The sequence below is a fragment of the Odocoileus virginianus genome, chromosome 5 (genome assembly GCF_023699985.2).
Source record: "Odocoileus virginianus isolate 20LAN1187 ecotype Illinois chromosome 5, Ovbor_1.2, whole genome shotgun sequence".
Lineage (NCBI taxonomy): Eukaryota > Metazoa > Chordata > Mammalia > Artiodactyla > Cervidae > Odocoileus > Odocoileus virginianus.
Window position 1 is genome coordinate 78,590,042 of NC_069678.1, and position 27,797 is coordinate 78,617,838.

Below are 27,797 nucleotides of genomic sequence, written 5' to 3' on the forward strand. Positions count from 1 at the left end.
ATTTATATGACATTGTTAAAATAGCAAAGGTTAGGAGACACAGAAGCTGTTAACTGCAAAGAAACTCACCTCACGGGAATTTTTAGGGTGCAGGCACTGATTAATATACTGGTGTGGCTGATATATGACTTAATGTATTTGTCAAAACTCCTAGGAAAATTGCTGATGGCTGAGAGTAATTTTTATATTTTTAAATGACTTGGTGGAGGGAGACAGAATATTTTACTCTTCTAATATACATTAGAAAGAGTTAAATTTATTATATAAAAATTAGAAATGCGATGTTGACTCTTGAAGATTTAATGTAGATTATAATGAACTAGCAGTATTAAAATTACAAGACTTGTCTTTAAATTAGCTTATCTAAATTACTCTGGAATATGGTGTTTTGGCTGGATACTGTCAAGCTAAAGACAGGAAGAACTACATGATCACTATATTCTTATTTGGAAATTACCAAACTTTTTCTGGAAAGAGCCAGATAGTAATTATTTTCTGTGTGTATGCTCTGGGATCTCATAACTACTCAACTCTACTGATAGAGCACAAAAGCAGTCATAGACAACACATAAACAAATGGTCATGACTGTATTCCAGTAAAATTTTATCCGTGTGCACTAAAATGTGAATTCCATGAAATTTTCATGAAATATTCTATCTTCTCCTACCTAGTCATTTAAGAATATAAAAATTACTCTCAGCTGTTAGTCCTACCAAAACACGCAAAGGGCCAGAATTGCCCTGGGAGCTGTTTGCCAACCCTTGCTCTAGTAGATAAATGTGTTTTACACAGTGATATGAATTAACAATTCTGAAAATGCTTTACATTTATATGAGAGTTGGACAAATAAGTAAATAAATTGTAAATAAATAACCAAGTAAATAACCAAGTTTCTCACTGTCAGAAAAAGAAGTTACAAAGAAACAAAAAGGATGAAGCTAAAATGAACTCTCTGAACCTGGATTAGAGTCTGAGATGACAATTTTAATTCATATTTCTTTTAATATATACAGATAGATTGATTCAGAATTATAGATATGAGTATACATGTATTAGTATATTCACATATTTTCCTGTATTTTTCCTTTGAAAGGGCCTAGAGGGAGTGACAACCTGATAGCAATAAGCATACCCAGCTCCCAGATCTAATACCTGTTATTTCTGAATATTTATTTTCTATGAAAATCAACAGGCCTTTTTTCTTGGAGCAATATCCTCAGGGTAGAGCCTGGAACATCTTACATTATGGAAAGTGATGAATTGTTCAAAATGTAAGAGGAATAGGGGCATATCAAAAGGATACAGGAGCAACCTGAATGAGCCCCCCAACTGGCCACTTCTTGAATAATTTGAGCAACAAAATAGATAGCGTTAGTATTGAATTATAATCCAGATAATGAAATAAATATCCATGAGTCCACACTGATGTAAGTGAAACAATGAGTGAACAATGGTGAGAATGGACCAATCTTCCTTACAGAAGAATCCTAAATAATAGTTGTTGATATTACCCACTCCAAGAAATAGAGCTTAATTCTTCTCTTGCTCTTGGGATGGGCTTGATTTACATCTAAAAATAGAACATGGAAAAAAATAATAATTTAGGTGGCTCAGTGGTAAAGAATCGCCTGCCAATGCAGGAGACAAGAGATTTGATCCCTGGGTTGGAAGAGGAAATGGCAACCCACTCCAGTATCCTTGCTGAAAAAAATCCCATGGAAAGAGGAGCCTGGCAGATTACAGTCCATGGGGTCACAAAAAGTTAGACACAAGTGACTGACTGAATGCACAAAATTTTGGTGGAGAAATCTGGCAGATGGCACCACCTTATTAAAGTGATCAAGATTAACATTGTTAGTGATAACAGATGTTGATAGCTAGTATCCCTTTATATCAGGGGATGTGAAGGACATGTCTGTGTCATATTGTTCCACCAAACCCATAACCTTGGCCTCAACATGAGAATACATCAGACAAAAGCAAATGGAGAAACTTTGTACAAAATAGCTGGCTAGTATGTCAAAATCATGGGAAAGAGAGCACAGAAGCTTATCACAGATTGGAGGAAACAAAGGAGAAACGATGACTAAATGCAGCACAGCAGCCTATTTTGGATCCTGGAACAGAAGTGAAGTGAAATCGCTCAGTCGTGTCTGACTCTGCGACCCCAGGCACAGTAGCCTGCACCAGGCTCCTCCATCTATGGGATTTTCTAGGCAAGAGTACTGGAGTGGGTTGCCATTTCCTTCTTCAGGGAATCTTCCCGACCCAGGGATCGAACCCAGGTCTCCCGCATTGATAGACAGACGCTTTACCATCTGAGCCACCAGGGAACAGAAATAGTACATTATTGAAAAAAATGGTGAAATCCAACTAAAGTCTGTAGTTTAGATAATAGTATTGAAGCAATGTTAATTTCTTAGTTTTGCAAAATTTACTCTGCTTATATGAGATGTTAACATTAAGAGAACTTGGATGAAGGGTGATGTTCCTGTGTACAAGAACTTTTCATCTTTGCAATTTTTCTCTAAATATTTTTTTGAAACGTATTGAGTTCTTTATTTTCAGTCCTTTTGACTTTTACCTGAGAGTTGGTGTGATTACAGACCCCTTCCTGCTCATGTGAATACATGCGCAGCTACCCAATCATGTTCAACTCTTTGCAACCCCATGGACTGTAGCCCACCAGGCTCCTCTGTCCATAAAATTTTCCAGGCAAAAATTCTGGAGTGGGTTGCCAAGGGATCTTCCTGACCCAGGGTGCAGACTCACGTCTCTTGTGTCTCCTGCATTGGCAGGCAGATTCTTTACCACTGCGCTACCTGAGAAGTCCCTTCTTCTCATAGGTACTGTTTGTAACGCTCATCTTCTCAGGCAGGATAGCAGAAGGTTCTGCTGTTCAGAGACTTCCTGCTGAGCTTTTTGTCGCTTCACCCTGTACAGTTTCAGATATTCTGCATGTATATTGAGGAACAGTCGACTCAGTTTTGCACCCAGTGTCTCATTGGGTTTTGGCTTCTCAGATTTTCATTTTTACCCATCTAACATATTAAGACTGCCAAAACACTGCTGGTTTGTTTGTCCTCCAACAGTGGACCTGTGACAAAACATACTTTTCTCAAGTTTTTGTTCTGTTCTCAGAATTCACAAATGCCCCTAGGAAAATAACAGCTGCAGGCTGTTAACTCACCCCTCCCCTCAGGAATCTTGGCACTACTCACAGCATTGTTTAAGCAGCTTTCTGATGCCTTTAAACAAAAGCAATATAAGTATATATATATACATGCACACACACACACACACACACACACACACACTTGGCACTACTCACAGCATTGTTTAAGCAGCTTTCTAATGCCTTTAAACAAAAGCAATATAAGTATATATATATACATGCACACACACACACACACACACACACACACTTGGCACTACTCACAGCATTGTTTAAGCAGCTTTCTAATGCCTTTAAACAAAAGCAATATAAGTATATATATACATGTACACACACACACACACACACACACACCCACCCTTCCTACTCAAAAGTAAAAGACCTTAGCATCACTTCTTTTAATTACTTCAATTTGTCTTTGTCCCTGACCTGCCTTTCTTGAGTGGAAGGCAGTAAGGTTGCTTGTGTTGACTTACATGGTATACTAAATCTCAGTGTCTTAAATTGTTTTACATTAAGAGCAGTCTGAACACAAGCTCTTCAAATTAGTCTTATTTTTTCTGCCTCTGTTCTTTCTTGTACTATATATTGAACATTTTCATCAAGTATCTGCATCCTTTGTTGCTTGGACTATGCAAAGTACTGGGGGTATTTATGTGAAATCAAATTTTCCATAAGGAACTTGTATAATTCAGTTATTATTTTTAAACCAAAAAAGAAATATGAAAGATTAAAAAAGTGGTGTGGCACAGTATATGATGAAGGATAAGAATAAAAAGCATAAGTAGGAAATGTTTTTTTTTTTTAGAGAAAAACTGAAATTGTTACATAGGAATAATAACTTTATTAAACATTTATTATAGGCCAGGCACCATGCATGTATTTAATATTGCATTTAATCCTCATAATAATTTTACAAAGTGAGTACTATTAAGACGTACTATTTCATAGATGAGAAACTGAGCCTCAGAAATTTTATGACTTCTATATAAGGTCACATAGCTACTTAGGATGATTGGAGCCAAGATTTAAATTTATATTAATACTCTTTGATCTTGAACACTAAGCTCTAAGAATACGTACAATCTTATACATATATCTAACAATATGCCTAAGCATAAACATGTGAAAACATGCAAACACAAGATCCATGTTCTGGAACAAACAGCAACATACCAGAGACACACATTGCAAACTGTCCACTAAAGCACACTCCCTAAATACAGATCAGACTGAAGTCCATGTTGGTCCTATCTGAAAGATACTTACAGACAAAGCTATACCATCTTGCATACAAACATTAGGTATTTTGGGGTTTTTTTGAAATTATGTCACAAAGAATTTTTTAAAGTAAAAAATAAAAAGTTTTTATTTCACAAAGAATTTAAATACCAACCTCTCCTGGGGCAGTAAAAAGGTCCTTCATAAATCCTTAAATGTTTTATTAGTACAGAGAAGAGTAAAACATATTGTATCAGAAATTTGGCAATCATTTATAAATGAAGAGAACCCCATCTCAAACAAGCTAATGGAAATTAGTGATCATGAAAGATCCCGTTGGAAATAAAACTCAGTTGAGTAAGGAAAAGACTCTTGACTTTTTGACTTAAACATTTTTTCAAGAAAATCTAAAATCATTTCAACAGAGACCCCAGTCCTTCTGCTATAGCTTCTGAACCCCAGTTTCTGGTGCCTTTTGGCACAAATAAGAGAGTGTGATGTAATCCTATCAGCCTATACTGTCTAGAAATTCATGTTTTTACATAAAACTCATTCTGGAAATTGTGAGGTATAATCCGGTAAATTAGAAGGTTCTTGTTGGGCCAAATTGTGGGAAAAACAGAATAGGAAGCATAGACTTTATCCTGAAATCCAGTAGTCATGAAGTCAGATGCATTCAAGAGTTAGGGTAGGTGTTAAATACTGTGACCAGTAGAGAAAGTCTGTAACCTCTCTGGATGAGAAAACCACTACCCAGCTCTAGATAGAAGTGCTGCCATATAGGAATTCAGGCACAATGTTGCCAGATCTTCCAATTATTTTTTAAAAGTATTCATTTTTATATAAATTTGCTGTCTTTAATTCACATTAAAACAAAACATTTTGTGGGCCAAACAAAGCACATATACCCACTGCTAACTGGCAACCTCTTCTTGTGTGATCAGTCTATAATCAGTGTTTTTCTTAGGATATGAATTTGATAGCATTAAGAAGTCAGGTGGCTTGTGGAAAGAATGACAATTTAGAGTGAGATTTGTGAAAATAATATAATGAAAGAATAAATCAGGAAGGGTATATGATTTGCCAGGGAATAGTATGGTTTAAATATTAAAATTATGAAGTTGATTAGTAAGTTTAGCAAATTTAATGAATTGCTACAGTATGCCTGCAAGGGGCTGTGTGCTGTTTTATGGAGGCTCTGTCTGGAACCAGTCTGTTCAGCAAGCACTGTTCCCTTCCAGTTTCCTGATAGGTTTCTTATATTAGTAGAATTAGTATATTAAACACATTTAGAATGGCACAGGCATATAGAAAGTATTTAATAATGTTTGCTATTCTTTTTTTAAAATCACTTTTCTATGATGATAATAAGTTGAAGATTATTATAAGCAACTGAGAGGTCAGTCTCACAAAGGAATTATGAGATTTGTTACCTTTTTCCCCTGAAAAATCAACTTTGGGTTTTATTGGCTCTGTTGTATATATTTTTCCTACATTATTAATTTTTGGTCTATATCACTTCCTTCTTCTTTCTTTGGAGTTAATTTACTGTTCTTTCTCATAGAAACTTTCAGTGACTATTCCCATCATGAAATTTAGGCTTTTTCCTGTTGTATACATGTGTTTAATTAAAACTATAGATTTCATACCCATCTCATCAATGCCATATTTTTGCTACCATTTCCATTGTAACTTTTCTTTTATCCTTAGGATATTTAAAAGTATATTGCTAGATTCCCAAGCGTTTTTGGCGTGGGAGGATTCTGTTTTTTCTTTTGTAAAAAATCTTTGCTTCATTCTACTGTGTCTTGAGAACACATGAGTTTTCAGTCTTCTGAAACTTTTGAGACCTCTTTTATGCTCAATATGTGGTCCATTTTTCTTCCAAGTGCATTTCAGAAAAAAACACATAATATCTATTTTTGTTGAGTTTAGTGTGTTTGACAACCAGGTCAGGTTTGTTAATATGGTTCAGTTTTTTCTTTATATATACATTGTATGTGATTAATACATATAAATGCAGTTACAGTATTTATTTAATGAGCTTAACTTTGGGCAGTGGGAGGCTCTTTTGTTGGCTCCCAAGTCTTTGAATGTGACCTCGGTAGGCTGTGACAGTTCCAGGCTCCTCTTGCACTTTTCCTCACCTAGATCTGATGGCAGCCCTTTCTCTAAGAAATTCTGGTTTGTTTGGATGTGAAGTTATATTTTCAGAATGAAACTTGTGTACTAATGGTGCTGATGCTACAGAGTTAGTCATTGTTTTTTAGGTCTTTTCAATGGGCAGAGCTAGAAAAGACATATTTTTAAACAAATGATACCTCATATATTCAGATTCTAAATTAGGATCACAGGTTCCTCCCCTTAACTTATGGGGTTGGCCAAAAAGTTTGTTCAGGATTTTTCCTATAACAAACCAGCATTATGGCCAATGCAATATATCTTATATGTGTCTTTTTTTTTTCCCACATCAAGTCTCATTTCTCAAAGATACCAGAGAAGACAAAAATATACATATATGTAAGATAAAACATGCAATATAAAAAGAATATAACCCAAGTCCTCATTTGCTTTGTCAGCAAAATGTTCTCAGGACAAAAATAACAAACTACCACCAAAGATGACCCAAAAACAGTTAATTTTTTTTTAAACATATGCCTTACACATTTTCATCTCATCTACTTTTTAACAATTGTACTTATCTACCTTTTCATAGAACATATTGTGTACTACACTCTGTCCTTTCTATCCTTCAGTTAGTGTTAGTTCTGTATATAAGTAATTAATGTGTAATTTCCTCCCACTATGCATGAGTGGGGCTGATCTGTGTAAACAACAGACTGTTTCAGAAATTAAAATGTATGACTTCCAAGGCTAGATCATAAAAGATGTAGAAGTTTCTGTGTTGTTCTCCTGTAAGACCACTTACTCTTGGTAAGTCAATTGTCATGAGGGCGTAGATAATACATTTTTTATCTGTTTTGTGAATGTATCTTACTGGCATGCTTTTTTCGAGGGCTCCTTATTTGGTCTTTTTTCCCCCTCTTAAAACTTTTTATGAAGCTTAACCCACTTATGATGATTTGTGTGTGTGCAAATTTATTTTTTCCTTAAGTTTTAGAAAGGACATATGATTTAGATTTACTTTTCTAACTTTGTAGCTTGAGAGCTCTTTTTTTCTGTTTTGGTCATTTGTTTGAAAATAATTTAGATTTCCTGACTTTCTCTTTCCAACTTTTAGTAGAATTTTTCTTCTTTTAATTTTATTTCCCTGATCAATTTAGATTCTTTTCCCAGATGTTTTTATTCAGTGTAAAGTTTTATCTTGACAGGTGACTTTGGGGTGTTAGTTTTGAGAGTTAATGGATCCCAGGCTGCTCCAGCCCCTTCAGAATTTACTGTAAACCATTTGTACTCATCACTAAGAAAGTAGGAAAACTTTTTCCAATTTCAGTTACTGTTCTCAAACTGGCCCACTGTGGTTTTTTTCCCCGAGCTTTTGAGTGAAACTCTTTTGTTATTTTGAAGTTACCTGATTTATACCTAGCACACCTTCAAAATTTAGTAAATACCTTGATAAGGACCTTTCCTGTGTTTGAGGCTCTTTGAGTCTTCAGTTTTACCTCTCTAGCCTAGTGTGTGTCATGAAACAATTCTGCTGGGTGCTCTATCCCCCAGAAATAACCTTTGCTTGAGCCAGGACCAAGTTTTTTTTATCCTTACTAGTCCAGATTGTTGACTCTTCAGTTTAAGAATACAGTTCCTCAAGTGTCAATATTACTTCTCTGGATTTTGCTTCTTGTATTTTCAAGGCTTCTTGCCCTGGTATATCTTTATTTCTTAAGCATCATAAGACTGCACTAATATCTGCTCTACTTTTCAGATACTTTTGAGTTATCTACCTAGCAGTCCCGTACAGCTTCGTAAATCAATAGATGTCATGATTGAGAAACTGGCTGCATGTCAGTTTCATCACTGGTTTCATCACTCCATTTCCCTATGAAAAAATTTTCAAAAGTTTTGTTAGTTTCTGTGTCACAGCAATGACCCTTGTCCATGCTCAGAATGTATAAATGCTTTGAGGAAGAATAGAGGTATAGATCATTAGTCCACTTTTGAAAGATTCTCTCCTCTGAAATTTTAGTATCTCTAATCTTCATTGTTTCTGCACCTTTCTAATATGTTTAAAAAATGTAAATTTTTATTTTTTTCTGGCTTTTCTAGTTTTTAGCAAGAGCATTGATCTGCCATGAATTATTCCATCTAACCTCAAAACAACTTCTGTATGTTCTTATAAGGTGATTTGTACCTCTGTATATTTGTTTTTTCTTGCTGCCATAACAAATTATCATAAATTTGGTGACTGAAATTAATTATCTTACATTTCTGTAGACCTGAGTTTTAAAATGGGTCTTATGGGGCCAAAATCAAGTTATCTGTTTTCTTTCTAGAGTTTCCAGGGGAGGACCTTACTATTTCCAGCTTCTGGCAACCACCCACATTTCTTGGCTTGTGGCCACTTTCCTCCATTTGCAAAGCCAGCAACATTTCCATCTCCCTGACCCTTGCTCTTAGTCACATCTCCCTCTGTCTAACCATAGTCACAAAAGGTTTCTCTGCTTTTAACAACTCATTTTATTACATTGTTGTTGTTGTTCAGTTGCTAAGTAGTGTCCGATTCTTTGTGACCCCCACAGACTACAGCACACCAGGCTTTTCCTGTCCTTCACTATCTCCCAAGTTTGCTCAAACTCATATCCACTGAGTCGACGATGCCATCCAACCATCTCATCTTCTGTCGTCCTCTTCTTCTCCTGCCCTTAATCTTTCCCAGTACCAGAGTCTTTTCCAATTGAGAAAAGACTGTTGGCTCCTTGCCTCAGGTAGCCAAAATATTGGAGCTTCAGCTTCAGCATCACTCCTTCCAGTGAATATTCAGAGTTGATTTCCTTTGTATTGACTGGTTTGATCTCCTTGCAGTCCAAGGGACTCTCAGCCTTCTATAGGGCCCAACCCTCACATATGATTGATTAATAATGCAAGGTAATCTCCTCTTATCAAGATCCTTAACCTTAATCAAATCTGCACAATCCCCAGTAACATAATCACTGGTTCTGGGAATTAAGGCGTGGATATCACTGGGAACCACTATCCTACCCACCACAGTGCCACTAACATCTTGCTGGAATTCCCTTCTCTGGCAGTTCTTAAACTATTTTTTCTTTGTCACTTATTTTTAGCAGTTAAATATCACACATTTATGTGTGGTTTTCTTTGTGTTTATTGTTTGGTACTTAGAGAGCTTCTCGAAGAGCACACATTAGACTTGTTCTCTGCTATGTCTCTTAAGGTCTTTTATTTTCATTCCTGGACATTTTCTGATGGGCATGTTTTATATTATGAATATATTTCAATCTGTAACTTGCATATTTGTTCTCTTAATGAGAGCCCTTTTGGGAATACACATTCTTAATTTAATGTAGCTCAGTTGCATTGGTACCTTGGTTAGTGCTTTGGTTAGCACTTGCTTTACCCCATGTAAGAAAACTTTGGCTAACCATGGTTCTAAAAATATTCTCCTATTTATAAAATCTTTAATCATGTTGCCTTTCACATTAAATCAACAATGCATGTGGATTTGATTTGTATATATAATGTGAGATTTGGATCAAGATTCATTTTATCCTCATATGATTATGATCCAGCATCTTTCTCTAAACAGCCGTTCTTTTCCTCACTGTAAGTTCTTGGAGATAGTCCTGCATTCTGTTCTGTTCCATTGGGAGTTCAAATACATAAGTCTGTTTCTGAATTTTCTTCTACTTAATTGATTTAATTGTCTAATTTTGTATTAATACCATACTTTCTCAGTTTCTGTAAGTTTATAATAAATTGATATCCTATGGCATAAGTCCATTAGCTTTATTCTTTCTTGCAGATTGCTATGATTATTCTTGGTTCTTTGTATTTTTATCTGCATTCCAGTGTCAACTTGTCAGTTTTAAAAACCTTGCTAGGATTTTGATTGGGATTACACTAAATCTGTGCTTTGATTAGAGAAGAACTGATATCTTACCAGTATTGAGTCTTCTAATTCATAATGATGGTGACTTTAAAAATAAATTTAGATCTTTTAATTTCTTCCAATTTTGTTTTTATTTTAGAAGACTTGCATGTATGTCAACAGATTTATTCCTAGATGTCTGATATTTATGTTATTATAAATTGTGGTCTTTTAAAATTCTATTGTCTATTAATTCTTGGTATGATGATTTCTTAAAATAGATTTTTGTATAGTTATCTTGTATCCAGTGATGACCTTACATTCACATATTAATATTAATAGATGGTAGATTTTGGATGTTTTTATCTGTAATCATAAAATCTGAAAATAATGACACTTTATTTCTTCTTCTTTAATCTTTATTCCTTTTATTTATTTATCTTTGCCTTATTACACTTCTAGGGTTTCCAGTATCGAATAGAAGTGGTGATAGAGAAGGCATCTTGTCTTATTTGCCATCCAAAGAAAGCTTTCTGTCATTATTGAACATTGAGTGTGATGATTTCTGTAGATTTTTTGTGATCATGCTTTGTCAGGTTACAGAAGTTTCTTATATTCCTTATCTTCTAAGAGATTTAAATTATAAATATATGAATTTTACTACATTGTATCTATTGAGGTGATTATATGCTTTTTTCCTTACTTTAATGTGGTAAATTACTAGATTTTCAGATGTTAAACCATACTTGCCTACTTGGAACGGAATTCTTGTCATAATTTTTAAAAAACATATCATTAGTTTCAATTTGCTGATATTTTTCCTAGGATTTTTACATCTAAATTAATGATAATGCTTGGTATGTAAGTTTCCTATCTTGTGGTGTCCTCCTCAGGGTTTCGCTTACCTCATAAAAATGAGTTGGAAAATATTACCAACCATTCTCTGAAAGAGTCTTTGTAAGATTATTTATTTCTTAAATGTTTTAAATAAGCCCATCTTTGACAGTTCTTAATAATGGATTTAATTAGCTAATTATTGTAGCCAGAAAAATCTTTGTATGATTTTAGTCCTTTTACATTTTTTGAGCGTCATTTTAGGGTCTAACATAATATGGTCTCTTCTGGAGAATTTCCTATGTGTGTTTGAGAAGAATGTATATTCTTCTATTGTCTGATAGAGTGTTCAGTAGACGTCTGTTAGGTCTCACTGGTTTATAGTGTTCAGATTTTCTGTTTACTTGTTAATTTTCTGTCTGATTGTACCGTCCATTGTTGAAAATGAGGTGCTAAAGGCTCCAGGTAATATGCATCAGGAGTTTCTCATTCTCCTTTGTATTAGGATTCTCCAGAGAAACTGAAGAAATAGGAGGGCATGTGTGTGTGTGTGTGTGTGTGTGTGTGTATAACAGAGAGAGAAAGAAATTTTTTTTTCTTGAGAGAAAGAAATTTTAAAGAATTGGCTTATGTGATTGCAGAGGTTTAGTCTGAAGGTCAGTCAGGTGAATACTCAGCAGAGAGTTTATAGTTCAAATCCAAAGGCAGTCTGCTGTTGGAATTCCTTCTTGAGGGGAGGTCAGTCTTTGTTCTATTAAGGCCTTCAGCGACTAGATGAGGCCCACCCATATTATGGAGATCAGTCTGCTTTATTCAAAATCCAGTGATTTAAATGTTAATTTCAGTGAGGCCTGTGACTCCAAAAGGGAATTTTTGTACGTGAAGTTAACTGGCCTAAAGGATATCCAGCCAGGCCTGTGGCCTCTTAAGACCATAGCCTCTAAATTTCTGGGTTAACTTGTCCAAAAAAGTTATTTATTTATTTATAAGTTATTTACTTATTTTTAATAAGTAAAAATAGAATTTAAAAATCAAACACTTTTAAGTCTGGCCCCTCTCTCCTCCTCTTCCAGCTTTCTTCCAAGATGGGCTTTCTGGGTACCTAGTCGAGGGCTACTGACCCAGATTGATTTCTGCTTCAGGACAGGGATGGGGTGGAGAGAGGAAAGTGCGTCCTTGATTATCGCTTGCAGTCTGACTCTGACCCCAGGCAGCTGGGCACACATGGGCAAGGGATAAACCCAGCATGAATTGTGTTTTCTTATCTGACTGAGAATTTCCCTGTAAAGATCATTTGTGGGGGAGGGATGTTGATAGGGGGCTGAGGGGTTTTTTGTTTTTTTTATGGTGTCTATTTTTCACATTATGTTTAATCATCAGTGCTTTAAAAAGCAGAGTCCTGTAGTGTCCTTGGAATTAGGTTCCGTGGCACATTGGGTTGGAGGCAGAGGTCATGTCACCTGGCCGTGTTTCACCACCTGCATGTGGGCTCTGGCCTCCGGGGCACCCAGGAGGGATTCACAGACCCCGGCCCCCCGGGCAGGGAGAAACCCACTGCAGTTGGGCCAGCCTGTGGTTTCCTTTCAAATGGGATACAGTCTTTGTTTTTTTTTAAATAGGGAGCCATACTTTTTTTTTTTTAAAGTTTGAGATCTGAATATGATTTCTAATTGTACCAGATGTTAATGTTTTAAAGCTGTAACAATGTTTAAATTTCTACCTTTTTGTGTTTCATTATTTTAACTGTTCTTTTATCTATTGTTGTATGTGAACTGGGATATTTTGTTTCTCCTGTTAGCATTTGTTTCTATAACCAGAAATAAAATTATATATTAAAGAAAAAAATAAATGTTAATCTCAGCCTTAAAAGACCCACAGGTATATCAATAATAATGTTTAACCAAATATCTGGGCACCATGGCTGATACAGTTTGACATAAAATTAACCATTACACATGCTTTTCCACACTCTGCCTCCAGAAATATGTCAAAGTTAGAATTTAAGTGTTCTTTTAAGTGGTCTTCCCTTTAGAATTTGTTATTCTCTATTATACGTACAATACAGAATTAGAAAAACCTAGTTCAAGCCCAGCTCTGCAACTTCTTATCCTTGTGACTTTGAACAAACTAAATTTTCTCTCTATTATGATTTAGGAATTTAAATCCATTAATTGTCCAGGGTGATAATGCAAATTAGAACTAAGAGTTAAATTCTATTTGAATTCTTGTCCTTGTACACAACTCATTATAAATAATGTTTTGAATTTGATAGTAATAAAACATATCATGGGTATTTTAACTATATGCGAGAATCTCATTTGAGAATGACAGGTGTCTATTTTATTAAATACTATTTAATGAGTGAGATAACTACCTTTTTAGTTATGGCTTTATCTTAGAGTGTTGAACTACTTTTGTCCTGAGTTTTTCAATTTGCAAGCATGAGTAGATACCTTTTATTTCTTTGTTCCAGGGTTGTTCTAAGTATGATGTCAGTTGCATGTATAAGATAGTGATCATCGATGATGGGAACCTTAAGAGAATCTTTTAACTTACTGCCAGTTTCAGGGAAAGAGAGCCCACAGCTTCTTTTAATAAAGTGTCATTTTATTAATGACTTTTGCTGAAAGAAATTTTTTTCTTCATGGAATTCCTGAAAAAGTTTCTTCTGGGTTAAATTATTACAGAATACCCTTATTTAAAAAACTAACTGAATAGATATTAGCTGAAAGACTTTGAGCTTAATTTTCATATAGGGGAGTAATCTGATAGCTTAGAGTGGAGATTTTTATTTTATAGCCCACCTTATTTGCATTGTAGCAGACAAGATAATGTAAATGAAGTTAGATCTGGGTTTAAATTCCAGCTCTGCCACTTAATCACTTGAATCTTTGGGTAAGTTATTAATTTTTCCAAGTTTCAATGCCTTTTTTATAAGGTTATTGAAGGCTTACAAGATATTCATACAAGAAGTACCTAATTCAGTCCTAGATACCTTGAAGGAACTCAGCAAATATTGATGTCATTCATCTGTGTTTACATGTGGGCAAATGGGAATGTTGATGAGGAATAAGAAGGGAATCTCTCCTCCATGCCCCAGAACTGAATTTTTCTGGCATTAATGAGACTGATATATCTCTTCAGATACTTACTTCACTCATAGTTAATAGCTTTGGATAGTGTTGTTTGTTGCCTCTTTGCTTTTTCACAATTTAATCTTTAAAAAAAGTCTGTAAGGATGCTTGTGTTTGAATGTATGTGTTTGAATATGTATAATATATGTCCCAAAATGCAGTCTTAAAATTTGAAAAGAATAGTCATGAAGGCCATATAGTCTTTTTGTTTCTTGGGGCAGAATTTCCCTCCCTGAACTCCTTGGTTCTAGATAGGTATCAGTGCTCTGTAGGAATAGCTTTAGTGACTGTGATCTTACTCCCTTTTAAGACAGCCATTCTGGCTTTAGAATGCTCTGTTTATTAGAAAGGTCTTCTTCATTTTGTCCTTTATTGTATCTCATAATAATTCTACCTATCGATCCATTTACTCATCTATATTCACAGAATAAACTAATCTTATTTCATGTATACGGAGGAATCATGTATTAATCATTTCTGTCCTCAGAGTCTAGGGTAGTAAGTGTGATGTGTATGTTCAGTTATTCAGTCTTGTCCAGCTCTTTGAGACCCCCATAGACTGTAGCCCACCAGGCTCTTCTGTCCATGGGATGCTCCAGGCAAGAATACTGGAGTGGGTTGCCATTCCCTTCTCCAGCCAATCTTCCCAACCCTGGGATTAGACCTGTGTCTCCTCAGCTCAAAACAGGGGTATGCTTTAATGAGTATTTGAGATTCAGATCTTGAAGGCAGTTCTTTATTTTTTCATACAAAAACTTCTAAATTCAGTCTACATTTTTGTTACTTCTGGTCAAAAATTTTTTTCAACTGTATTGACAAAATTAAACAAGGAATATTGATTTATGTTTATTTCTGATATCACTTATTATATAATCTAGAAATGAGTAAACATTTTTTTAAAATTTCTTACACTTTCTTTTGTAGTGTTTTTTGTACTCACTACTGTCAATAACATTTTCTGTGATATTAATATAGTATATACTCTTATTCATTGATCTGTCAGGCTGGACAAAATTAAGCAACATCCATCTATATAGTATTTAAGAAAAAGATATATATATGATAACAAGGAAAAGTTGAAAAATAAAAGTACAAATACATATCATCCAAGCACTAACTATTATAGCTATATGAAAAGTAAACCAAAAAATGTCAGGGGAAAAAGCATTAATAGAAATAAATGGAGTTACTTCATAATGGTAAAGTGCCCAATTCACCTGGAAGTTATAATAATTCTAAATATATGTTCACATTTTCTGTGATTCTTAAACTTGTTCTAGTATTTATTGCTTGCATTATTTACTTATTCATCTGGCTGTGTGGGGCCTTAGTTGCGGCACACAGAATCTTTGTGGCATCGTGCTGGATCTTGCCTCCCGCGGACGCGCTGGCTGTGATGTGTGGGCTCCAGCGTGGCACGCAGGCTCTCGAGGTGTAGGGCACAGGCTGCAGGGCACGCGGCTTCAGTGGCCGCAGGGTGCGGGCTCTCGAGTTGTGGTGCTTGAGCTCTGGAGCACGCTGGCTCAGTCGCTGTGGTATGTGGGCTCAGGCTCCACGGGCTGTGGGGTCTTAGTTCCCTGAGCAGGGATCGAACCTGCATCCCCTGCCCTGCAAAGTGGGTTCTTAATCACTGGACCGTCAGGGAAGTCCCTACTTTTTTTAACTGAATGCTGTCTTCCCAATTAACTTCATGCCATCACCAAATTTTTAAAATCATTTTTCTTCATAATCTTTATTCTACGAATTTCTTACATAAAATGAATGAATACCATATTAATACTAATCCTTATAACAGTCTATTTGTGCTTACTAGTTCAGTTCTATTTCTGTTCCTATTTGACTGCAGAATAAGGGTGTTATTCAATAGTTGAAAAACTGAATTATATGAAATTAATATATCTAAGAGCATTGCTACTGTGAATGATATAGTTTACAAAAAAGCTATCTCTTTAGAATTCTTTTTCTTCTGCCTTTGACTGGGTATGCCAGGAGTAAAGAAAAGGCTGCCTGGAGGAAGAGGAGCCATATGTTTTGATTACAACTACTTTGCTTTTGTTTTCGCTTCTCGTGGCTTGTTACTGCATTTTGGCATATGAGTAATAAAACTAAGTCACTTCTTTGGGAGGTCATAGGTATGTCTAAATGCTTACATCTACATAGTTTTCCCAAATGCTTATTTTTCAGAGCGTAGGTATAATCTTTTTGGAGTCCACATAACAGTGTGTGAACTATCCCTTGCTGCACACTTTGTGATGTATCCTGACACAGCATCCATTCCTAATCATTCACTGATGCAAGAAACATCTACTGTGTGCTAGTCTTTGAGAAGCAGTATAAGTGATACTGTAATGGAAAAAAAGCTATGTTAGTTTTATTTAACAGAATAATAAATTCTCACTTACCTTTTTGTTTCTTTCCCTAAGAAATTCAGCATTTAATTCAGTCTCTTGCATTGAGAGAGGGGGATCACAATTACCAAAGAAACATGGGTGTCATTTTAATTATAAAATAAATTAATGGAAATCTTTGAATTTTTCAGGATGAGCGAGACCCAGAGAAAGAAGAGGAACTGGAACTGAAAAGAGGTCTTTTATATAGAGACTCTGCCTATGACAGCGACCCAGAGTATAGGTATGCGCTTGACTAATGCAGTGTACAGAGATCTTCTCATAGTTAGTATCAAAATAACCTCGTTTTTAATCTGCAGGATTTGTGGCATATTTGTATATTTATTTATTTACTTATTTATATTTTATTTTAGCTATATAAAATCCTAGTAAAATATTTTAATGTTTGCATTACTGAAAATTTTCAGTGAAAACAGATATGGTCAGTTAATGGTGTTCCCTTTCTTTCTACTTAAGATTTACAGTGTATTTGGCTGCCTTGCAAATCCACATAGTTCTCATTTATTTCAGGATATATCAACTCTCATCTAAACAACAGGTTTCATAATTTTTGTCCATAAGTAAGCTAAATTATTTTAATTTATTATAATTTAAAAATTATTTTTCAGTAGTATAGGAGAAATTCAGCTCTTCTAGCCTAAAATTTCAGAAATGTTATAGTATTAATAAAATTTTTGCAGAATTATACTAACTGATCTCATGAAGACTTTTGAAAACTCTGTGTTAATTGCCATTAAGTGTGGTGTTAAAAACTGAATGTGTAAACTGTGAGTTTAACTGAAATTTCTCTGAGTCTGTATGATTGATTGATGCTATACCACTGATTACTATGTCTTCCACCTTCCTGAGTTTTCTGAACAAGTGTAAGGAAAAAAGTTCCAGATAATGGAATATGTTTTATTGCTAACCAGGGATATGGACTGAAATCTCTGATCTTTACCATGGTAGGCTCATGTAAGCATTTCATGAACATGTGAGGACTTTTCCTTGTGTTCATTACACAGACTATAAATGTGAACTCCTGTCCAAAGTTACTGCTTTCTGATCTTAGAGGAATACACTACTTTCCTTCCCTAGGAAAGTAGTGTAGTAGTGTATTTTAAGTGATTTTGAAGAAAAAGCAATCCAAACAGGAAAAGGAAGGTTCAAGAAAGTACATACCTTGGGAAGAATTTTTACCTTTTATTATTGTTACTTATACTTCTATTCCCTAAATTATTGTCATATGGATTATCATTCCAATTTTGTGTTCTGTATCCACATAATTAATTCTAATTTGGGTAAGAAGTGTGTGGGGTTGATAAAGGGTTGATAAAGAGTCTGATTTTCAAAATTTTATATGCATGATATGCTTCTAAAAATATAGATTTCTACTTCCATAGATTCTGGTTCCTTATATATAGGAGTGAGACCTAGAAATCAGCATTTTTAAGCAACCTTTTACTTCTCGTAATTTGGGATTTGAGAGCTGGATTGGGGAAAGAATTTACTACCATCAAGATAGTCCTTCTCAACTTTTGTACTGCCTGTCTTTCAGGAAATTTTAGACATTTGCTATTGTACTGTTACCGGTTACCAGGGTCCTGAGATGCTCTTTCTCTTTTTAATACCTTCTATATATATTTCAAATTTCCTCAGTTTTCAGGATGTTGAAAATTCTCTACATTGTTGTATAATTCTAGCATCACTATCCAATTCTAGCATCACTATCCAGTTTGAGAATTAGTCCTAACTAAGATCAGGCAAGGGGTGACACTTCATGATGGGAATTGGCCACAGAAATAGAGAAGAGTATAAAAATAATTTCAATTTCATGTTTAGAACATGAGATGGCCATTTATAACTATTTCCCTGAATTTTTAGCTATTGTTGTCCTTTTATGGAACTAGCTATTGATATAAACTGTTTTCTATTTACTTGTGCATATTTTGCAGGTTACTAACAGTAGGAATATGCTGAACATAAATGTTATAATTATGAAATTGTTTATAACACAATCTCAAAGTGACTATTTTAAACTTTGACTATGTATTTTTAAATAACACAGATTGACTGTAGTTTTAATCTCCTACCTAATGCTTACTATCGAGTTAACTTGATGAATTTACCAAGGTGTAACACATAGCCTTAGCTGTCTTTGGTACTAGTAACTGGAAAAAAAAAATCAAAATAATATACAGACTTAAAGTCCCTTGAACAAGAATAAACTTTCAGTTTTAAGTGAGAAAAATGTTGCTTAATTCTAATTTGAATTCTTTGGACTTTGTGTTACCTGGTATATTATGATGTTTCAGATAATTTGTACCTTGGTTCTGTTATAGTATGATATAGAGAATAACCAATGCCATCTTGTTTGTCTAGTGAATGTCTATCCATTCTTTAGGACTAAGTTGAAGTTGTTCCATCTTCTGAGATACCTTTTATGACCTCAGCAGTTCAGTTCAGTTCAGTCGCTCAGTCGTGTCTGACTCTCTGTGACCCCATGAACCGCAACACCCCAGGCCTCCCTGTCCATCACCAACTCCTGGAGTTTACCCAAACTCATGTCCATTGAGTCGGTGACACCATCTAACCATCTCATCCTCTGTTGTCCCCTTCTGCTTCTGCCTTCAATCTTTCCCAACATCAGGGTCTTTTCAGATGAGTCAGCTCTTTGCATCAGGTGGCCAAAGTTTCAGCTTCAACGTCAGTCCTTCCAGTGAACACCCAGGACCGATTTCCTTTAGGATGGACTGGTTGGATCTCCTTAGACTGTCGTTTTTTCCTTTATCCTACCATTTCCTCTCTCATATATATTTTCAGTTGGCAGTATTTATCTCATAATGATTGTTTCATTCTGTGTCTGTCTTGCCTCCTTGTGTTAAGCATAAGGCACGGATGTTTTGCCTACCTTTGTTTTTGACTGCGTATCAAGGTCTCTAATGTGTACTAGGAGCTCAATTTTTAAAAAAAATTAAGATATTAAAATTAGGCCCGTTATTAATAATGATCAATTGCATTTGTTGAAGCTTTAAGGCGTTACTTAAGTAAACACATTTTATGGTTGTGATATTTAATAACATCTCTAGATGAGGAATCAACAGTGGAATTAATGATGATGAAAGCTATCAGATCTCATTTCTTGTCAGTGGCTCATTTCTACATATCCAAGAAAGGGAAGTAAGTGACCTGTAAGTAACCAGTCTTCAGTAAATTCATTTGAATAAACTTCTATTAATGTTTACTATATAGTTTATGTGAATAGTAAAAGAAGTTAAACAACATCCAATTTTTTTCCCTAAATTTTCACATTTCTGTAGAAAAGCCAATAATTTACTGTTGTTCCTAGACCAGTAGTATCATAAATACCCTGGTATTTGTTAGAAATCCAAATTCTTAGACCCTACCTCAGACATACTCAGTTATTTTGGGTGTGAGGCTCAATAATCTGAGTAGTAATAAGCCCTCCAGATGACTCTGATGTGTGTTAAAGTTTGAGAACTACTGCTATAATTTATCAAGAAATCTTGATGTCTTTTTTTTTTTTTTTTTTTTTTTCAAAAAATTCCAAGATATTTCTGATATGCATATGGATTTTAAAAGTGATTACAGGTTTTTCTATTAAATGGTAGTTTTGGTGATATAGAATTCTATAATTTTTTTGTTGACCAATCATGATACAGTAGTATTAAGTGGGTAATAGTTACATAATCACAATAGTAAAAGATGTTTATCAGTTTTCACAATCGATAGCCAGACAAAAAATAAAAGATAATTACAATTGCAAGTCATAATGGGACCATGATTAACCTAACAATATAAAATAATTGCATACAATTTGGGGGTCAAGTAGAGTGATATAAGTGGAAATGCATACATGGACATGTTTTCATCTGCTCAGCCAATATGTGTCTTTTGGTTGGTTCATTTAATTCATTTACATTTAAGGTAATTAAATCTTAAGGTAATACTATTACCATTTTCTTAATTGTTTGGGGTTTATTTTCTTTAGGTAGGGCTTTTCCTTCTCTTGTTTTCTGCTGAGAGTTCCTTTAGCATTTGTTGTAAAGCTGGTTTGGGGGTGCAATTCTCTTAACTTTTGCTTGTCTGTAAAACTTTTGATTTCTCCATCAAATCTGAAGGAGAGTCTTGCTGAGTAGAGTATTCTTGGTTGTACATTCTTCCCTTTCATCACTTTAAATATGTCATGCTGTTCCCTTCTGTCTTATAAAGTTTCTGTTGAGAAATCAGCCTAATGGGAGTTACCTTGTATGTTTTTTTGTTGTTTTTCCCTTGTTGCTTTAATATTTTATCTGTCTTTAATTTTTGTCGGTTTGATTATTATGTGTCTCAGTGTATTCCTCCTTCAGTTTATCTTGCCTGGGACTCTGTGTACTTCCAAGACTTGGTTGATTATTTCCTTTTCCATGTTAGGGAAGTTTTCAGCTGTTATCTCTTCAAATATTTTCTCAGGTCCTTTCTTTCTGTTGGCCTCCTGGGAACCCTTTAATGTGAATGTTCATGTATTAATGTTGTTCCAGAGGTCTTTTAGGCTGTCTTCATTTCTTCTCACCCTTTTTTCTATATTCTGTTCTGTGGCAATGGTTTCCACCATTCTGTCCCCCAGGTCATTTATTCGTGCTTCTGTCTCAGTTATTCTGCTGTGGATTCCTTCTAGTGTACTATTCGTCTCTGTTTGTTTTTTAGTTGTTGTAGGTCTTTGGTAGACATTTCTTGCAATCTTTCCTCCATTCTTTTTCCAAGATTCTGAATCATATTCACTATCATTATTCTGAGTTCTTTATCTGGAAGATTGCCTATCTCCACTTCATTTGTTTTTCTGGGATTTTTATCTTGTCCCTTCATCTGGAATGTAACTTTCTGCTTTTTCATACTAATTAACTTTCTGTAACATGGTTTTGTTTTACTCCCTGTGGGATTGTGGTTCTTCTTGCTTCTTCTGTCTGCCCTCTGATGGAAGAGGCTAAGAGGCTTGTGTAAGCTTCTTGATGAGAGGGACTGTGTTGGGAAAAACTAGATCTTGCTCTGGTGGGCAGGGCCTTGCTCAGTAAAGCTTTGGTTCAATTGTCTGCTGATGGGAAGGGTTTGCTCCCTCCCTGGTAGCTTTTTGGCCTGAGGTGACCCATCCCTGGGAGTTAAGGGTGACCTCCAAAACAGGACTTTCCCAGACAGCTGCTACCAGTACCCCATCCCTGTGGTGGGCCCCTACTGACCCACACCTCCACAGCAGACCCTTCAACACTAGCAGGTAGTTTTGGTTCAGTTTCCTGTAGAATCACTGCTCCTTTCTTCTGAGTTTTGGTGCACACAAGGTTTTGTTTGTGCCCTCCAAGACTGGAGTCTCTGTTACCCCCAGCCCTGTGGAAGTCTTATAATCAGATCCCTCTGGTCTTCAAGGTCGGATTCCCTGCAGATTCCCAGTCCCTTTGTCAGGTGGCCAGACTGGGAAGCGTGATGTGGGGTTCTGAACATTCACAACAGTGGGAGAACTTCTTTGGTACTATTGGTCTCCAGTTTGTGAGCCCCCCACCCAGTGGGTATGGAATTTGATTTTATTGTGATTGTGCCTCTCCTACCATCTCAGTGCAGCTTCTTCTTTGCCTTTGGACATGGGGTATCTTTTTTGGTAGGTTCCAGGGTCCTCCTGTGGATAGTTGTTCAATAGCTAGTTGTGATTTTGGTGCTTTTGCTGGGGGAGTTGAATCCATGTCTTTCTATTTCGGCATCTTGAACCAGAAGTCTCTTGATGACTTTAATGATATTTTATGACATTTTATTTTCTGTTGTGTCTTTAAAGATGCAAAATGCTTTGATGATTTTATTACCTGGTATTAAAGCCTCTCCCTATCATCTATCCTGATCCAAGATTTTGAATACTTTCCTTCCTACATTCCTTACTTCCGTCTATCCATACATACATCCAATATATTTAGTTCAGTCACTCATTTGTATCTGACTCTTTGTGACCCCATGGACTGCAGCATGCCAGGCTTCCCTGTCCATCACAAACTCCTGGAGCTTGCTTAAATTCATGTCCATTGAGTCAGTGATGCCATCCAACCATCTCATCCTCTGTCAGGCCCTTCTCCTGTCTTCAGTCTTGCCCAGCATCAGGGTCTTTTCCAATGAGTCTATTCTTCACAACAGATGTCAAAGTATTGTAGTTTCAGCTTCAGCATCAGTCTTTTCAGTGAATATTCAGGACAGATTTCCTTTAGAATTGACCGGTTTGATCTCCTTGCAGTCCAAGGGGCTCTTAAGAGTCTTCTCCAGCACCACAGTTTAAAAGCATCAAAACTGTGGCTCTCAGCTTTTTTTATGGTCCAACTCTCACGTCCATACATGACTATTGGAAAAACCGTAATTTTGACTAGATGGATCTTTGTCAGTAAAGTAATGTCTCTGCTTTTTAATATGTTGTTTAGGTTGGTTATAGCTTTTCTTCCAAGGAGCAAGCATCTTTTAATTTCATGGCAGCGGTCACCATCTGCAGTGACTTTAGAGTCCAAGAAAATAAAGTCTCTCACTGTTTACATCATTTCCCCATCTATTTGCCATGAAGTGATGGGACTGGATGCCATGATCTTACTTTTCCGAATGTTAAGTTTTCAGCCAGCTTTTTCACCCTCCTCTTTCACTTTCGCAGAACAGTTCCTGTTCACTTTCTGCCATAAGGGTGGTGTTATCTGCATATCTGAGGTTATTGATATTTCTTCAGGCAATTTTGATTCCAGCTTGTGCTTCATCCAGCCTGGCATTTCACATGATGTACTCTACACAGAAGTTAAATAAGCAGGGTGGCAATATACAGCCTTGACGTACTCCTTTCCCAATTTGAAACCAGTCCACTGTTCCACGTCCAGTTCTAACTATTGCTTCTTGACCTGCATACAGATTTCTCAGGAGGCAGGTAAGATAGTCTGGTATTCCCATCTCTTGAAGAATTTTCCACAGTTTGTTGTGATCTACAGTCAAAGGCTTTGGCTTAATCAGTAAAGCAGAAGTAGATGTTTTTCTGGAACTCTCTTGCTTTTTTGATGATCCGACAGATATTAGCAATTTGATCTCTGGTTCCTCTGCCTTTCCTAAATCTAGCTTGAACATCCGGAAGTTCTTGATTCACATACTACTGAAGCCTCGCTTGGAGAATTTTGAGCTTTACTTTGCTAGTGTGTGAGATGAATGCAGTTGTGCAATAGTTTGAGCATTCTTTGGCATTGCCTTTCTTTGGGATTGGAATGAAAACCTATCTTTTCCAGTCCTTTGGCCACTGCTGCGTTTTCCAAAATTGCTGACCTATTGAGTGCAACACTTTAACAGCATCATCTTTTGAAATAGCTCAACTGAATTTCCATTACGTCCACTAGCTTTGTTCATAGTGATGCTTTCTAAGGCCCACTTGACTTAGTATTCCAGACGTCTGGCTCTAGGTGAGTGTTCATACCATAGTGATTGTCTGGGTTGTGAAGATCTTTTTTTTTTATAGGTCTTTTGTGTATTCTTCCCACCTCTTGTTAATATGTTCTGCTTCTGTTAGGTCCATGCCATTTCTGTCTTTTATTATGCCCATCTTTGCATGAAATGTTCCCTTGGTATTTCTAATTTTCTTGAAGAGATCTCTGTCTTTCCCATTCTATTGCTTTCCTCTATTTCTTTGCACTGATCACTGAGGAAGGCTTTTTTATCTCTCCTTGCTGTTCTTTGGAACTCTGCATTCAAATGGGAATATCTTTCCTTTTCTCCTTTTTTCCTTTTTCTTGGGGATGGTCTTGATCACTGCCTCCTGTATAGTGTCACAAACCTCCATCCATAGTTCTTCAGGCACTCTATCAAATCTAATCCCTTGAATCTATTTGTCACTTCCACTATATAGTCATAAGGGATTTGATTTAGATAATACCTGAATGGTCTAGTGGTTTTCTCTACTTTCTTCAATTTAAGTCTGAATTTTATAATAAAGAGTTCGTGATCTGAGTCACAGTCACTTCCTGATCTTGTTTTTTGCTGACTGCATAGAGCTTCTCCAACTTTGGCTGCCAAGAATATAATCAGTCTGACCTCAGTATTGACAATCTGGTGATGTCCATGTGTAGAGTTGTCTCTTGTGTTTTTGGAAAAGGTGTTTGCTATGACCAGCGCGTTCTCTTGGCAAAACTGTGTTAGCCTTTGCCGTGCTTCATTTAGTAATCCAAGACCAAATTTACTTGTTACTCCAGGTATCTCCTACTTTTGCATCTCTTCATCCATCATCCATCCCTCCAATTCGTTTCATGCTGATACAGAAAACACTGTCAGGGTTTCAAGTGAGTTCCTCCTTTTCTGAGTATAAAACCTAGTCATGCCCTTTGTATCCTAGTACATGTTAAGCTGCCTAAGGCCTTTCTCTTCTCTAAATAAATGCTAGGCTTTAAAAATTTATAATTTATATCTTAACAACATTTAAATTTTGAAAGTGCTTAGTTCACAGATATTATCCTAGTCTCTGTTCCTTTTTTTTTCTTTAGCATTGTCATAATTAAATAGAGAGCTCCCTATTGAAGTAGCAAGAGAAAATTGCTTTAAAAAAATATATCTATGCTGCATTTAATAAAATAGCAATTTTATCCTGCTTTGAAGATAACCATTTTATGTTACGTAGCACTGATGCCATGTTTTGTAATAGGAACTTTGAGTCCTTTGAATGAAAGAATTTTGGAGATACTCTTGGTAAAATACAGAAGTGTGGTCTTTAAAATCCTATTACTATAATAAGATGTTTTAGTGTCACTTACCTGTTTTAAGCTTATTAATGTTCTCAGCAAGGGAAAATTAGAATTGACTCAATATGTTCGCAATCTATTAATTAAATAGCCAGTGCTTCCATGTCTAGAAGTAAATGTTGCTTTTAAGATTCTGCTGTTCTTTGTTTGCACCTATCCATGGACTATATTAGGACCTGTTTTGCAAACATCTCTATTTTACAATTCAGACTTACAGGATGAGCCAATTCCCAATTCTTTCCAGAGAACCACAGTACTGTCTACTAAAATGAAAGTTCTACAATTTTAAAAAGAAATAATTCCCTGTCAAAATCTGCAAGATTCTTAAAGCATTAGGATGTCTATTTTGACCACTTCAGCTCTTTTTTTACAGAAACTTTTCAGGTTCACAGGTGCTTCTAAAAAGGTTACTGGACTTCATTTATTCATTGCAAGCCATTGAGATGGCATTGATATTTTAAAGCAACTTTGCGATATGAAAAAAAAGCATTGTCTAATAATACCAAAGCAGTAGCAAATCTATGCCTGATGGCATTAAATACAGTAATTTATGATAGAGATTAGGAATTTGATTTACAATATCAGAAAAACCTACACAATGATTTTCAAAGTAAATGTCCCTACTATTGCTTACTCTTCTGAGATTTGGGTAGTGGCTTAATAGAAATTCAAATTTGTATTGAGTAGGTTTATTGTGGTAGAACTAACCTGGCAAAATACAGAGTTCAGAAAAGGACATTATTATGCAGTAAAGTTGATGACTATGGACAACAGGGAGATAGAGTACAGATCTGTGCTTTGTGAATATTAATTAGTGTATGACTTGATGTAAAACAAAACACAGCAACAAATAAAGCAAATATAATCAAATGAACAAAAGACAACATATGGGGACTCCTAAAGTATTATGAGGGCTTTGCAATGTGGAGAATTCTGAAAAAGATGGGAATACCAGACCATCTTACCTGCCTCCTGAGAAATCTGTATGCAGGTCAGAAAGCAATAGTTAGAACTGGACATGGAACAATGGTTCCAAATTGGGAAAGGAGTACGTCAAGGCTGTATATTGTCACCCTGCTTGTTTAACTTCTATGTGGAGTACATCATGTGAAATGCCAGGCTGGATGAAGTACAAGATGGAATCAAGATTGCCTGGAAAAATATCAGTAACCTCAGAATTGCAGATAACACCACCCTTATGGCAGAAAGTGAACAGGATCTAAAGAGCCTCTTGATGAAAGTGAAAGAGGAGAGTGAAAAAGCTGGCTGAAAACTCAACGTTCAGAAAACTAAGATCATGGCATCCGGTCCCATCACTTCATTGCAAATAGATGGGGAAACAATGGAAACAGTGAGAGACTTTATTTTCTTGGACTCCAAAATCACTGCAGATGGTGACCACTGCCATGAAATTAAAAGATGCTTGCTCCTTGGAAGAAAAGCTATGACCAACCTAAACAACATATTAAAAAGCAGAGACATTACTTTGCCAACAAAGGTCCATCTAGTCAAAGTTGTGGTTGTTCCAGTAGTCATGTAAGGATGTGAGAGTTGGACCATTAAGAAGGCTGAGTGCTGAAGAATTGATGCTTTTGAACTGTGTTGTTGGAGAAGACTGTTGAGAGTCCCTTGGATTGCAAGGAGATCAAACCAGTCAATCCTAAAGGAAATCTGTCCTGAATATTCATTGGAAGGACAGATGCTAAAGCTGAAACTCCAATACTTTGGCCCCCTGATGCAAAGAACTGACTCCTTGGAAAAGACCCTGATGCTGGGCAAGATTGAAGGCACGAGGAGAAGGGGCTGACAGAGGATGAGATGGTTAGATGGCATCACCAACTTGATGGACATGAGTTTGAACAAACTCCGGGAGTTGCTGATGGACAGGGAAGCCTGGCATGTTGCAGTCCATGGGGTCATAAAGAGTCAGACACGACTGAGCGACTGAACTGAAAGTAGTATGAAGGAACAGAGGCAAACATTGGGGCTTAGACTTGTAGAATATTTGCAGAGGCACAGAGTATATGCAGAAATATTCTATTGATGTGTTTATGTATGTGATTTCTTTATCATTTGACTCAAAATGTCCAAAAAACTGTTTTGAGTGACTGTTTTTAGGCAGGAGTTTGGATTGTGAGAAACTGTATGGAAGAACTTGTATTCATTTGGCTAGACTATTTCTTAAGCAAAGCTAATGAAAGAAAGGTGGAAACTATAAAAGCAATAGCCTTTGAGACTTTGCTAAGGCCTTTTGAAATATT

At 35.9% G+C, this 27,797-nt stretch overlaps 1 protein-coding gene across 3 annotated transcripts in view; it reads left to right on the forward strand.

Annotated features, from left to right (window-relative positions):
• The window catches only part of SPATA6 (spermatogenesis associated 6), a 143,599-nt gene that overhangs the window by 115,054 nt on the left and 748 nt on the right, over positions 1 to 27,797 (forward strand). For all 3 annotated transcript variants that reach the window (XM_020869676.2, XM_020869677.2, XM_070468195.1), the window contains exon 12: positions 16,909 to 17,000. In XM_020869676.2, coding sequence (XP_020725335.1) covers positions 16,909 to 17,000 — 92 coding nt within the window. The remainder of the gene's footprint in view (positions 1 to 16,908; positions 17,001 to 27,797) is intronic.